Source organism: Haliotis asinina, chromosome 5 (assembly GCF_037392515.1).
Source record: "Haliotis asinina isolate JCU_RB_2024 chromosome 5, JCU_Hal_asi_v2, whole genome shotgun sequence".
NCBI lineage: Eukaryota > Metazoa > Mollusca > Gastropoda > Lepetellida > Haliotidae > Haliotis > Haliotis asinina.
In genome coordinates, this window is record NC_090284.1 from 56,469,181 (window position 1) to 56,483,730 (window position 14,550).

The 14,550-nt window shown below is 41.1% G+C and overlaps 3 protein-coding genes across 3 annotated transcripts in view; all 3 read right to left on the reverse strand.

Moving 5' to 3' along the window:
• Window positions 1-10,627, reverse strand: part of LOC137284874 (lysosomal alpha-glucosidase-like) — a 64,692-nt gene extending 54,065 nt beyond the window's left edge. Inside the window, exon 1 of the mRNA XM_067816900.1 lies at window positions 10,620-10,627. The gene's annotated coding sequence lies outside the window, so the exon portion shown is untranslated. The remainder of the gene's footprint in view (window positions 1-10,619) is intronic.
• Window positions 720-14,550, reverse strand: part of LOC137284875 (E3 ubiquitin-protein ligase TRIM71-like) — a 40,140-nt gene continuing 26,309 nt past the window's right edge. Inside the window, exons 2-3 of the mRNA XM_067816901.1 lie at window positions 3,976-4,282; window positions 720-3,754 (exon numbers count right to left, since the gene is read on the reverse strand). Coding sequence (XP_067673002.1) covers window positions 1,980-3,754; window positions 3,976-4,282 — 2,082 coding nt within the window. The 3' untranslated portion in view covers window positions 720-1,979. The remainder of the gene's footprint in view (window positions 3,755-3,975; window positions 4,283-14,550) is intronic.
• LOC137284881 (tripartite motif-containing protein 2-like) lies at window positions 10,625-13,637 on the reverse strand. The gene is made up of 3 exons (XM_067816910.1): window positions 13,574-13,637; window positions 12,842-13,148; window positions 10,625-12,616 (listed from the first exon to the last, which is right to left on the reverse strand). The coding sequence occupies exons 2-3, from the start codon at window positions 13,146-13,148 to the stop codon at window positions 10,971-10,973; spliced, it is 1,953 nt and encodes a 650-aa protein (XP_067673011.1). The 5' UTR covers window positions 13,574-13,637; the 3' UTR covers window positions 10,625-10,970.

The window sequence follows — 14,550 nt, forward strand, 5'->3', positions numbered from 1 at the left end:
GCCTCGCCTGCTTGTCACAAATGCGTTCAATGCGCTGGTTCTTCTTCGTGTACATATGTCTCCAAGGTTTTATGCTTTTATGCAGGCTTCGAACAGTGAGGTGTATTCCATTTTGCACGTAGAGATGTAGAGATATGAGGTAGATTTGCTTTGCAGCACCCATGCTTGTCGTAGGAGCCGATTTAAGGGATCAGGTGGTAAGGCTCGCTGTCTGGGCTTTCATCGTATCCCAGTTGCGTAGATTGATGCTCATGTTCATAATCACTGGATTGCCTGGTCTATATTGCATATTTACAGACTGCCAATTTACAAATTGCTGGAATATTACCGAGTGAACTATTTACTAATGGGGATTCTTTACTCTTCATCACATCCTCTGTAATCTCAGATTTAGGGGAACATCATACAAGTATTAATCTGCCTATATGTGTCTTCTGGGTTCACTGGGTGCTTTTAACGTGGTTGTATGTTCTTTCTTTTGATGTTTCTTTTGCCCTGGGTCCCGTTTCGCAAAGCTCTCGTAAGCATGAAATCTCGTAACGTTTCTCGTAGGATTCGCACGCCCTATGTTACAGTATAGTAGGTACGAACGCTAGGAGTAAAGTTACGAGATTTTATGCTTACGAGAGCTTTGTGAAACGGGGAAATCATTTTAAGAAATAACGCAGTAATTATGACAAGGATACAAACGAAGATGCATGCATGAGAGGAATATTGTGTTTTATAATGATATATTTTCTGAAACTCATCTCAGTCTTACAGGAGACAAATAACGTTTTCCATTTGTTAACAGATTGCAGTACGGCATGTCCATAATAGAATTATGTAATCAAATATAAAACATTCTGAACATGAAATTGCAATAAACAATTTATCCTCATGTATACTGCAAAATTCTTGTAACAATAAAAACAGTTCAAGGAAAGCTCCTGTCGCCTCTACTCTTCTTGTCAGGAACAAGCAATCTATCTGTTATTGTGTCATGTAATATCCATGAAAATGCAACGTTTCTGTTGTGCTAGGGAAAGTGTAGCTGTCATAGCAGAGCTTGTTGATCCGACTATATTGAGAATAGATACAACGTGTTGCCAACTGGAGCACACTGGAACTGAGAGTCAGTCTCCAAACTGAATAATGTCAAACGGGTGCAAACTGGAACACACTGGATCTGAGTGTCAGTCTTCAAACTGAATAATGTCAAACGAGTGCAGACTGGAACACACTGGATCTTCAGTGCCAGTCTTCAAACTGAATAATGTCAAACTGAAGCAAACTGGAACACACCGGAATTGAGCGTCAATCTCCAAAATTAATACTATCAATCACTATTGTCGCAGTATTCACTGTCCTCGCGAGAGTTGGTGTCACGTGGAAGCGATTCGAAGGTCCGGTATGTAAAGTATCTGCTTCATGATATCTAGCCATTTGCAACGCTTAAGCTTGACGGGTGCCATATACTTCTGGCAAAGATCCATACTGAAAGTTCCACGCTTAAGGATTGGAACTTTCATCCAAGCTTCGGCTGTGTCTGGGGTGTACCTAGACCATACCTCATCTCTATGTCTGACCATTTTTCCCTGTCCCGTCCCCCAGTCCATCTCTTTTAATTGACCCAACCCGTGAAGGTCCCTGGGTGGAATAGGCATTCAGCAACCCATGCTTGTCATAAAAGGCGACTATACTTGTCGTAAGAGGCGACTAACGGGATCGGGTGGTCAGGTTCGCTGACTTAATTGAAGCATGTCATCGGTTCCCAACTGCGCAGATCGATGCTCATGTTGTTGATCACTGGATTGTCTGGTCCAGACTCATTTATTCACAGACCGCCGTCATATAGCTGGAATATTGCTGAGTGCGGCGTAAAACTACACTCACTCATTTTAATTGACGCATAACTAAACTAAAGTACCTTTGAGAATGGAACCTTTTCTCCAGTAGTCTCAGTGAAGACAGTTCTGATGCTTTTGGTGCTGAGTTTCCTAAAGTCCTTGAAATCTGACATCTGCATGTCCACTACCTTGAAAGGACTTTGTAAAACACTGGCTGTCTGAATAACATTCTGAAGGTGTTGTGATGCTTTCAGCCTTTTCCGTTGTTGAATTATTCCGAAATCTCGGTAATTTACTTTCATTTTCTTGTTTTCTGTCAGACAAACATAGAAATAAGAAACCGTATTTATCACAGAATACATTGTGTTCACCATCCTCTTCTAAAGTGAGCAGTTCCCTAACAAATTCCCCCGACTCTGTCAGCTGTATCACCTTGTGCTTGTCTACAAGCAGGATGTCCCCTGTGCTAGTAACTGTGATGCCTGTAGGGCAACGCAGTGCACAGTCACCTCCAGGCAAATATCTCCACACAACATCCCCCCCTGGTGTCAGACATGTCACAGACTCACGTTCCCAGTCAGACACTAGTATGTTGCCCTTGTTGTTTACACACATGTGCCAAGGGTAGGCAAACAGTGAAACATCGTATTTAGTGATTGACCTCAACACGTCTCCAGACATGTCAAGGATATCAACAATACCGTAACCATCATAATCCGTTCCACCTGCCGCTAGAGTTGAATTGTTCAGAACAGCCAGACTATAGTACTCATTGCTTGTAAGGATGGTTGAGAGCTGCACAAGGTCTGGGTTCACTTCTACAGTTATACTCTCGCGGGATTGAGGGACAGTAACCATCAACTGCTTCTCATTCAACTGTGTCATCCCAAGTGGAGAGTTATCCAGGAAAAGTTTACTGTGGCATGAATAATTGTCTCCGTTGTAAAATGATTTCAGGCAATTATTAGAAGAGTCGGTGACAACACACGTTTGTATACCATCTACAGACAGGACTGTTATGCTACGGATGTGAGTTTCTTTATCCACCTTGATGCTACACATTGTGTCCACCAGCACTGGACATGGCAGGCATGTGCGCTGATCCTTGTATGTGACGTCAATCTCCCCCAACTGCAGGTTATCAATTGCGTCCAGGGCGTTGTCAGTGTCTGCTGTAAACCTGATGTCATCTATTCTCCGGATGTCTTCTGCCTCTGTATCCCTGACATCCTCCACCTCTACAGCCCCAGACTCCCAGGCCTGATACGCCTCAAACAGGTCCATCTCACTGTCCGATACCAAGGCCTGGTCAATGAACTCACAATGTTGTCTGTACATCTGCATCTCGATCTCTTCCATCTCTACATCAGCTCGGAGTTGGCTGGCGTACATCTGTGATGTGTTATTCAGTTCATCCAATAGTTGTGTTTCCTTCTGTTTAATCTTGTTAATGGCTGTCTGGCTGATCATCGTAATTCTTTGAACAGCTGACTCTGTGAGGCTAGACATACTTTGGAGTTTCTTTTTGCTGATGTCTACTTTCTTCGACCTCACGTTCAGTCTTTTCTCCATGTCAAGTCTCTTCTCCATCAGTGCTGCTTTCATGCCTGGCTTCATAGACTCAATGGTGACGACAGTCTTACAAGCTCTGTGGTAGATGATACAACATGTCTGACAGGCAGCCTTCCCACAGTCTTGACAGTGGAACTCAATACGGTTACTCTTGTGTTCCCTACATTTGATCCTCCGTTTGGCCTTTGACCTAGAAGAAAGGTCACAGAGGTCATGGTTCAGTGAAATGGGACTTACTCGGTGTATCTTCGCACATTTGTCACAGATGGCCACTTGACACTCAGCACACCACAGAGCCCCTGGAGTTGTCTCCCCTAGGTTCTGACAGATCGTACAACAGGCGCTTAAAGTCTCTGTAAAAACAAATACCAAGGTACTAATTTTCGTTGAAATACGATGAGGAACGTAAGAAGCAGGCAAATGTCTATGTTAAGCCAACCACTGGTTTTAATTACACACACACACACACACACACACACACACACACACACACACACACACACACACACACACACACACACACTCACACACACACACACTCACACACACACACACACATGACATTTCACTTTACCTTGCACAACTACCTCGGACCTATAGGTGTCAATCAGCCCCTTTATAACGATACTGGGTTTGATTTGCCCCGCCCCCTCCTCCACCGGCCTGCTGGGGTCGGGGACCTTGGTGTCTTGTCGACAGCAGGGACAGGGGATGGTCTTGGACTGTACAGCATCTCGTCTGGTTTGAATGTATGAGGTGACACATTTCCTGCAGAATGTGTGATCACACCTCAGCGTACACGGGTCCATGTACATCTCGAAGCAGATGGAGCACGTCAGGAAGTTATCCTTTACTTTCTTCTCTTGCTCGGTGGTAGCCATCTGTAAGACACACGTGCAGTATGTGCCTGTTTAAATCGATACAAATAGACTGTGCTTTACTCACTACAGATTCCATAAGCAGCTATGAAAGATCAGAACATCCATGCATCTGTACGAGAAGCTGTACACTAAAAATGAAATCCCTTAGAAACGAGCGTTCATGTTAATGTCTTCTACTTAAAAACTTGACACAAAGCCAGTTTGCTGTTAAAGGTAACATGCAACGTAAAACACATCTTTGCAGATTCTGATACCTTTTGTTATGCACTTACCGAAACAAATCATCAAAAATGCCAATTCAAAATATAAAGTTGTAAAAAACGCGATGAAAAAAAGCCCGCGAAATTGGAGTTCAAACGATTCACTAAATTTCCCCCAGCGCTGGGGGAAAAAGTGGTTTTAACAGCTGTGCTGCGCTGCGCCTATAACGATTACACATTTAGAAAGTGGTAAAATGCAACATACGTCATGTTTGGGATTTCACTTTCTTAGTAAATGGCATCGTGTAATCGTAGCTTTCGGCCGTGGGAGCTGTGCCAATTTACACTTATCAGAGGGGTACACAAAGTACGCAGTCTAGACCAGCAGTTGTACGACATTCATTTTGTGGAAGTCGAGGTGGCTGAGCGGACTAGGCGGCTCACTTTTTGTGCTGGCGATTAGGTGCTTGACTCTCAGGGTGTGGGTTCGAATCCCGGATGGGACTCAAAAAAGGTACCAGAATTTGTACTTTACTTAGAAAGTGAAATCCCAAGTATGACATATGTTGCATTTGACCACTTTCTAAATGGCATCGTGTAATCATAACTCAATATCTGGTTTATTGACACCTATATGTCTGCCTGCTTGTCTGCTCATGACAATATGCAATACACAACTTCAATCATTGACGATATGCAATTTGATCTTGACACCTATCAGGCTAGACGCCATAAACAAAACAAATTGATTATGACTTGTGCACCCGAGTCTTGTCTCTGCCAAATTATGTAATTAGGCAGGTGTGATACTTGTACACATGACATGTTTTTATATGTCTGTGTCTGTGAAATGCATTTAGTCAGAAAACTGAGTCTTTGAAGTGTCTTATGATATCAAACACATGATGCTCTGTGTATTCCATACTTTACAGTTATTAAAAATAAGACGTTAAACATAGAATTTCAAGCAAGAATGGCAACACAGGGGATTACTGTGACCTTGACCTTTGACCTTGACTTGTTTATATGGTTCAGTAGAGCAGTACTTGGATCATCAAGCAAAAACGCTAAAATCACCATTCATAGTGAAGATATATAATTATGCTTTCTATATAGCTGTCATGTTCTCTGGAATATAGCATGGTTACCATGTAAACGCACCAAATGACATATTGCCTGACAGGAGCATTGGTTTTGGAAAACCAGAGATTCCAAGCTTTCCAACGGTACCAAATACATCTTGCTAAGTTATTATACCTCCACAGTGAGTCTGGGTAAACTCCTGTAAGATATTGGAAGTGTGGTACGACCTGTGCTTGAAAAAAAAAAATAAAAAAATAAAAAGTAAACCGTGAAATGTTATGGGGAGTATAGAAGAAAATGACATTTTGCAAACAGTTGTTTAAAACAACAAAAATGCTTGTGGTTTGGATTGTTATTCAGAACACAAATTAATTTCTCTGAACACTTGGGGCAGTGGGGTTAGCCTAGTGGTTAAGGCGTTCGCTCGTCTCGCTGAAGACCCGGTTTCGATTCCGATCATTGGCACAATGTATGAATCCCATATACGGTGTCCCCGAAGGGATATTGCTAAAATATTGCGAAAAGCCGCGTAAAACCATACTGACACAGTCAAATAAACGAGAAAATGCCTTCAAGTTGTTGATTAAACCAATTGTAAAGCATACAGTGATGAAAAGGTTGTTCAGAGTATTATGCCAGTAGAGGCACATTTACATAAAATAATACTTTGTTGGGTGGGAGCAGTTGCATTATGTATCATTGACGCTCGCCCTCTCGATTCATTTGTTCGACATCTACATGTTAAAGTGTTCTTTGGCCACATTTGTCCGCATACACTCTCTATTGAGAAAACAGAAGCGGCGACTAACGGGATAGGGTGATCAGACTTGCTGACTTGGTTGATATATGTCGTTTGTCCCAATTGCGCAGATCGATGCTCCTGTTGTTGATCACTGTATTATTTTGTCCAGACTCCATTATTTACAGACTGGTGCGGCCTAAAACTACATCGCTCACACCCACCGGCCCTGACTGGGTTCGGTATCGTGACTGTTTCGTTACGAGGGAGGAAAACCCAAATACAAAATATTGCACTTTTGATTTGCAATTTTACGCTTATAATTTTGTCTATTTGTTTTTCACTAACACCAGTGCATTTTATATATCATGAACAATATTTTAACAGTGTTTTAATTATGTGTGATGTTTTGTTGCTTGTGACCTTTATTTTATACGCTGCATTCCAGCGTATTCCAAGTACATGGTGGCGGTCTGTAATTAAACGAGTCAAAATAATCCAGTGATTAATAGCATGAGTATTGTTCCATGCAAATAAGATATGAACGAAGTCATCTAGCGAGTCTGACCACCACGTTAGTAGCCTCTTATTCAATCATGCGTTATTGAAGATCAATTCTAACCAAGATCTTCCCGGGTGCTAAGCTACTTGTTAAATGTTCCAGGAACACTTTGAAAGTTAAGTACACCCAATAATGTCCTTTTCACTGCCAGTAAGAATGAAATCGGTATTTTAAAACTGAAACTACTTAGGGAGAAATACTTGATGTATTTCATATACTTTAACAGTAGGTGCCGCATGCTTGTTTACCAACCTTGTTAAAAGTTTGCACAGGAATCGAAAAGATTTCTCACATAGGGATGACTATATATCCCATACTATTACACGTCGTTATGTAAAATTGTCATGAAATCGTGTACAGTACGATGTACCAGTTAGTGAAAAACTATTGCAGGCACCAAATCACATCACCCAGCTATATCTCAAATATTCAAGTTATCCTGAACACAACCCTTCACATTTGGCGTTTAGGGTCACCAACACTGGATTTCAAGCTACCTGATATGTTGATTAATATCTTGGTCAGTTATAACTATATCACTTTATAGAATCACTAAACTGTATCATTCTCAGTAATGAGGTATGTCACCTGCATGCCCATGATCAACCTGAATCTCAGACTCAAAACCGTATTTGTTCAAATAATGGGTGTGTGTCCAGTCAGACAAAGAAGTACAATGTCGGTACACATTTCGACAAATCACACATTAGTATGTACGGTTAACCAGAGTTAAATGATTTACACAGAATCATAGTCACGTGGTTGCATTTGACAGACAACATCTCACATAGGACACTGGAAATGGATGAATTTGTCACCCATATGTTGGCATAGAAGGTACGTCTTGCATGATCTGGTTCCGTATACTTCAGTCTGTTCCATGAGGTTACAGCAGAAAATGTGCATTTCAGTCTTCAGCAATACGCTCTTCTTTTGGTAACCCTACACCTGGTGTCATGGCCAAACTCCCGGAGAGCAAGGGCTCCACCAAGGTTCTTATCTAAACTCCTATTTGGCGTTGCAAGCAAACTACCGTGGACAAGGTCAAAGTTATTGCCTAGGAAATAACAGGGCCCTTGTTCATAACTTGATAGCTCTTTCTGTTCAAAGTTATGAATAGTTATGTGTTAGTTTTAGATATATTGAGTGTACTTTTAATTATCTGAGACATACTTTCGGATACATACAAACTGTATGCACGTTCTGCGCACGAACGCACGCACGCACGCACGCACACACTCAAAAACCTGATCTAGAACAGCTTCTCAATATTGATAGTGGGTAGTCCTCTTTCAGATAAATCATAACTTTGTTGAGTCGTGTTCCTGAAGTTGTGTTTCTTTTACCCTTGAAATTAGAAAACATATGCTCTGAAATGTATTTCAGCTAAGGTTTAGTTCAAATCATATGACTTTTCTAGCCCATGTATTTGTAGTTTCTTGTGTCCTCTTTGAAACTACACATGAATAAGTACATATGGCTCTCAACATGAGATTTAAGAAATTATTCTCTGAAACTTTCACCTTTTCCATTTTTTTACCCCGTTAATTTATTTGACTTTTCTTGCCCATGGTTTAGTACTACCTGTGTTCTCTTTGAAAATATCCATAAAATCGACACATGTGTCTCGATATGAAATTTTAGAAATATTCTCTGAAAAATTCAACGCCTTACCTTTAACACCAAAATAGGACTAAACAAAACATGTTTTGACTTTTCCAAAATATTTATTAATAGTACTTTGTGTTCTTTGTTATAATATACATACAAAGTACATGTGTGTATTGATAGGAGATTTTATAAATTAATCTCTGAAATATTTTCCAGAACGCTTCCATTTGTTACCCCAAAATGGACTTCGCACGTATACCTCGTCCATCCATACATTAGTGTGTGCATATGTTTCCTAGGTTTTACGCTTCGAACACTGAGGTATATTCCCTTTTACCCGTAGAGATCCGGGTTGGATTTGCTCTGCAGCATCCATGCTTCTCGTAAGAGGCGTCTGTGGGGATCAGGTGGTCAGGCTCGCTGCCTGGGTTGTCACTGTATCACAATTGCGAAGGTAGATGCTCATGTTGATGATCACTGGATTGTCTGGTCCAGACTGCTTATTTACAGACTGTCGCCATATTGCTGGAATCTTACTCAGTCAAAAGTTTGTTTACTAATAGGATTTTTTGCTCTCCAGCGCATCCTCGGCAATTTCAGATTGAGGGAAACATCAGACAAGTATTTGTCTGCTTACATGTGTCTCCTGGGTTTCCTGGATGTATGTTTCCTTTTGATGTTTCTTTTGCCCTGGGTCCCGTTTCACAAAGCTCTCGTAATTCTAAGATCTCGTACCTTTCTCGTAGCATTAGCACGTCCTATGTTACAGTACAGTATGTGCGAATGTTTCGAGTCAAATTATGAGATTTTATGCTGAAGAGAGCTTTGTAAAACGGGGCTCTGGACGTTAAAATTTCACGTAGCAGAAATGTTCACGCTTAGGGCGGAGAGGTATATTTCCTTTGGGATTCAGTTGGTTCACCACACGGAGATCAAGTAGTCACTGCGCAGTTCAGGGCCCGATTTCTTGAAACAAACGTAAGTTTTAACTCAAATCTCAAACTGAGTTTGACAATTTGAAACAGCTAAATTTTTATTTTTGAGACTAAAAAAGCCCAAACAACTAAAGAAATCTGTCCACCAAATTCAGATTGTCTACTCTGTTTGAGCTGGATACCAGTTTCCTTTCATTCTGGAAAATTCATGTTCCTGCATTTTCTGCGATTATCAAAGGTTTTGGTGAAGACACAAACATTTCCAGACACCATGAACAGCATGTCAATAACTGTAGGTTTTCAGGAGAGACGTAAAACTGGTATCTTTGAGGTTGTTTCATTAAATATGTTCCAAATTATGGAGGAAACACCAACTATGGATTTTCTGGTAGAGTGACCTAAGTCACTAAAATTGAGAAGTAAAACAATCTCAAGTCATTATGCATAAAATCATTTCAAGAAAGAACGCCGAAATTACGACAAAGATACAAACGAAGACGTATGCATCCATTGCATCTTGTGAACATTTGGAGGAATATTGTGTTTTATAATGATATATTTTCTTCTGAAACTCACCTCAATCTTACAGAAGACTAATAACACTTTTCCATTTGTTTACAGATTGCAGTACGCTCACCAGCCATTATAATGAGTCATACAACATCTCCATAATAGAATTATTATCAAATTTATTCAAATATAAACCATTCTGAACATGAGATTGTAATAAACAATTAATCCCTATGTATACTGCAAAAAACTTGCAATGATCAAATCAGTTCAAGTAAAGTCCTTGTCTCTTCTATTCATCTTGTCAGGAACAAGCAATCCATCTCTCATTCTCTCATGTAATATCCATTAACATGCAATATTTCTGTTGTGTAGTTGCCAAAGCAGAACATGTTGATCCGATTTTATTGAGGTAGATACAACACAGAAATTGAACGTCAGTCTCCATATTGAATAATGTCAGACTGATGCAAACTGGAACGCGCTGGAGCGGCGTCAACCAGCAAAATTATTGGTATAAATCACTATCGTCGCAGTATTCACTCCCCTCGTTATAGTTGGTGTCATGCGGTAGCGATTCGCAGAATCCACACTTATCCAGGTGCGGTATGTAAAGTATCTGCTTCATGATATCTAGCCATTTGCAGCGCTTAAGCTTGATGGGTGTCATACTTCTCGCAAAGATCCATACTGAAAGTTCCACGCTCAAGGATTGGAACTTTCATCCAAGCTTCAGCTCTGTCAGGGGTGTACCTAGACCACACCTCATCTCTATGTCTGACCATTACTTGACCCATAACTACACCAAAGTACCCTTGAGAATGCAGGTGCTTAGTCTCCTAAAGTCCTTGAAATCTGACATTTGCATGTCCACAAACTTGAAAGGACTTTGTAAAACATTGGCTGTCTGAATAACATTCTGAAGGTTGTTATGATGCTTTCAGCGTTTGTCCGTTGTTGAATAATTCCGAAATCCCGGTCATTTGCTTTCATTTGTTTTTTGGTTTTTTTTGTTTTTTTTTGTTTTCCTTTTTGTTTTTGTTTTCTGTCAGACAAACATGTACTTTTTCACTTCTGTGCCTGTGCATAGAAATAAGAAACCGTATTCATCACAGAATACATTGGACTGATTATGCTCTTCTAAAGTGAGCAGTTCTCTAACAAATTCCCCCGACTCTGTCAGCTGTATCACCTTGTGCGCGTCTACAAGCAGGATGTCCCCTGTGCTGATAACTGTAATACCATTGGCGCAACGAAGTGCACAGTCACCTTCAGGCGCATATCTCCACACAATACCCCCCTCTGGCGTCAGACATGTCACAGACGCACTTTCCCAGTCAGACACTAGTATGTTGCCCTTGTTGTTGATACACATGTGCCAGGGGTAGGCAAACAGTGAGGTATCATCGTATTCAGTGATTGACCTCAACACGTCTCCAGACATGTCAAGGATATCAACAGTACCGTAACCAACACAATCCATTCCACATGCTACCAGTGTTGAAACATTCAGAACAGCTAGACTATAGTACTCATTGCTTGTTGGGATGGTTGAGAGATGCACCAGGTCGGGGTTCACTGCTATTTTTATAATCTCGTGGGATTCAGGGACAGTAACCATCACCTGCTTCTGCTTTAACTGTGTTATCCCATGTGGAGAGTTATCCAGGAGAAGTTTACTGTGGCATGGGTGATTGTCTCTAGTGTACAGTGATTTCAGGCAATTATTAGAAGAGTCGGTGACAACACACGTTTGTATACCATCTACAGACAGGACTGTTACGGAACTGAAAAGGGTTATCATCTCATCATCCGCCATCCTGCTATGTATCGTGTCAACCAGCATTGGACATGGCAGACAAGTGCCCTGATCCTGATATGTGACGTCAATCTCCCCCAACTGCAGGTTATCAATTGCGTCCAGGGCGTTGTCAGTGTCAGCTGTAAACCTGATGTCATCTATTCTCCGGCTGTAAGCTGAATCTGTATCCCTGACATCCTCCACCTCTACAGCTCCAGACTCCCAGGCCTGATACGCCTCATACAGGTCCATCTCACTGTCCGATACCAAGGCCTGGTCAATGAACTCACAATGTTGTCTGTCCATCTGCATCTCGATCTCTTCCAGCTTCACATCAGCTCTGAGTTGGCTGGCGTACATCTGTGATATGTTATTGAGTTCATCCAACAGTTGTGTTTCTTTCTTTTTAATCTTGTTGATGGCTGTTTGGCTGATCATCGTAATTGTTTGAACAGCTGACTCTGTGATTCTTGAATTAATTTGGAGTTTCTCGTTGCTGATGTCTACTTTCTTCGACCTCACTTTCAGTCTTTTCTCCATGCCAAGTCTCTTCTCCATCAGTGCTGCTTTCATGCCTGGCTTCATAGACTCAATGGTGACGACAGTCTTACAAGCTCTGTGGTAGATGATACAACATGTCTGACAGGCAGCCTTCCCACAGTCTTGACAGTGGAACTCAACACGGTTACGCTTGTGTTCCCTACACTTGATCATCCGTTTGACCTTTGATCTAGACGACAGGTCACAGAGGCCATGGTTCAGCGAAATAGGGCTTACCAAGTGTATCTTCGCACATTTGCCACAGAGGGCCACTTCACACTCGGCACACCACAAGACCCCTGGAGTTGTCTCCCCTAGTTTCTGACAGATCGTACAGCAGGTGCTTGAAGTCTCTGTAAACACAAATACAAAGATATTTATTTTCGTTGAAATATGGACAGGTGAGGAAAGAAAGCAGGCAAATATCTATGCGAAGCCAACCACTGCTTTTGATTACATACACACGCAGACACCGACACCGACACAAGCACGCACGCACGCACACACACACACACACACACACACACACACACACACACACACACACACACACATGATATTTAAATTTTTCACTTTACCTGGCATATCTTCCTCGAACCTATAGGTGTCAATAAGCCCCTGTATCACAATGCTGGGTTTAATTTGCCCCGCCCACTCCTCCACCGGCCTACTGGGGTGGGGCACATTGGTATCTTGTCGACAGCTGGGACAGGGGATGGTCTCGTACTGTACAGCATCTGGTCTGGTTTGGATGTATGAGGTGACACATTTCCGACAGAATGTGTGATCACACCTCAGTGTACACGGGTCTGTGTACATCTCCAAGCAGATGGAGCACGTCAAGAAGTTATCCTTTACTTTCTTCTCTAGCCCGGTGGCAGCCATCTGTAAGACACACGTGCATTATGTGCCTGTTTAAATCGATACAAATAGACTGCGTTTTACTCACTACAGATTCCATAATAAGCAATGAAAGATCTGAGCACCCATGCATGCATCTGCACGAGGAGTTGTTCACTAAAACTAAAATCCCTTAGAAGCGAGCATTGATGTTTTCTATTTAAAAACTTGACAGAAAGCCAGTTTACTGTTTGTTTGTTAGCTTTGCTAATGTCAATATGACAACGTCGAGCCCTACCCAACAATGAACACTGGCAATGCGCATGATCAACACGCCCTGTAGTCACCAGTAGTAAGGCATCATACAATGCACAGTGCGATAATCAATAATATTTGACAATACACAATAACAGGTATCAGTTTGATCATATGCACATTTCGCTAAATCACAAGTATTGACTTAGGTCTACCTTTCCGCTGGCTGTGTGTTCCGGTGTGGTGTGTCGCAGTCGGCTGAACCCGCCGTTTTCCGTGAATAATCTCTCTGCTGGGCGCTTATCGGCCTTTGTTGACTATCCGTAAAGCACGCACCAAGTGTTGGTAGGTTCACAGGAAGTTGGATAATTTGTCAGCATAAATGAAAAGGAAATGTTGATGCAGGGTCTCCGCATTGCATCAACACATATCCGGTAAATATTGAAAGTTAAACGTATTTGGTGGAGTTCGAATAACGTAATAGTCATTAAAGTATCAATGAATAATACACTTAGCCATGTTTACAGTAACACAGTAAATGTGAGAAAGGAATGGTAACGGATCTAGTTTTTATGGTAACGTATCTGTCTTTCATGGACGTAGGGTTGTTTAAATCAATTCTACCAATAAGGCAGAACTAGATAAATGTTATCTTATATCAATACATCTCCTGGCCACAGTGGGTAAAACACGTGTTGAAATTCAGAAAGAGAAGGAAAAAATATGGTAAATGGTGCTGACTTTTTAGAAAATAAAGAGAGAAAAGGGCAAACCAAATATAACGTTCCAGTCAAAATGATGTCAAGATCAAAGACGTTTTGACAAAAAATACTCTTCAAAGGACAGACAATAAAGTCAATACAAAGAACGCCCAGGTATTTGATTTGATGTTAGAAATGATTTGTTCATAAACAGATACGTTACCATTTTCGATAACAATGTTGATCGTTCAAGGGCATCAGTTTAAAACGATATGCACTGACATTTTAAGAACGTTATGATAACAAAAAAACTTAACTGTGACGTAAATATAATTTATCGTTGTTTCACTTGCTTGTTCTTCATGAAAGGGGTATATTTACTTTTATCAGATATGGCACCTTTTATATATAATTTTATATGGTAGAACAATATCTACACAACAAGATATGTATTTCATTCAAGGCAATATTCATTTCACTAAAACCTCTGA

Bases quoted from the DNA above. Each gene is read 5' to 3' on its own strand.
- LOC137284881 (XM_067816910.1), bottom strand. From the start codon at position 13,148: ATGGCTGCCACCGGGCTAGAGAAGAAAGTAAAGGATAACTTCTTGACG. The intron at 12,617-12,841 runs GTAAAGTGAAAA...TTGTGTTTACAG, and splicing joins GTTCGAGGAAGATATGCCAG to AGACTTCAAGCACCTGCTGT.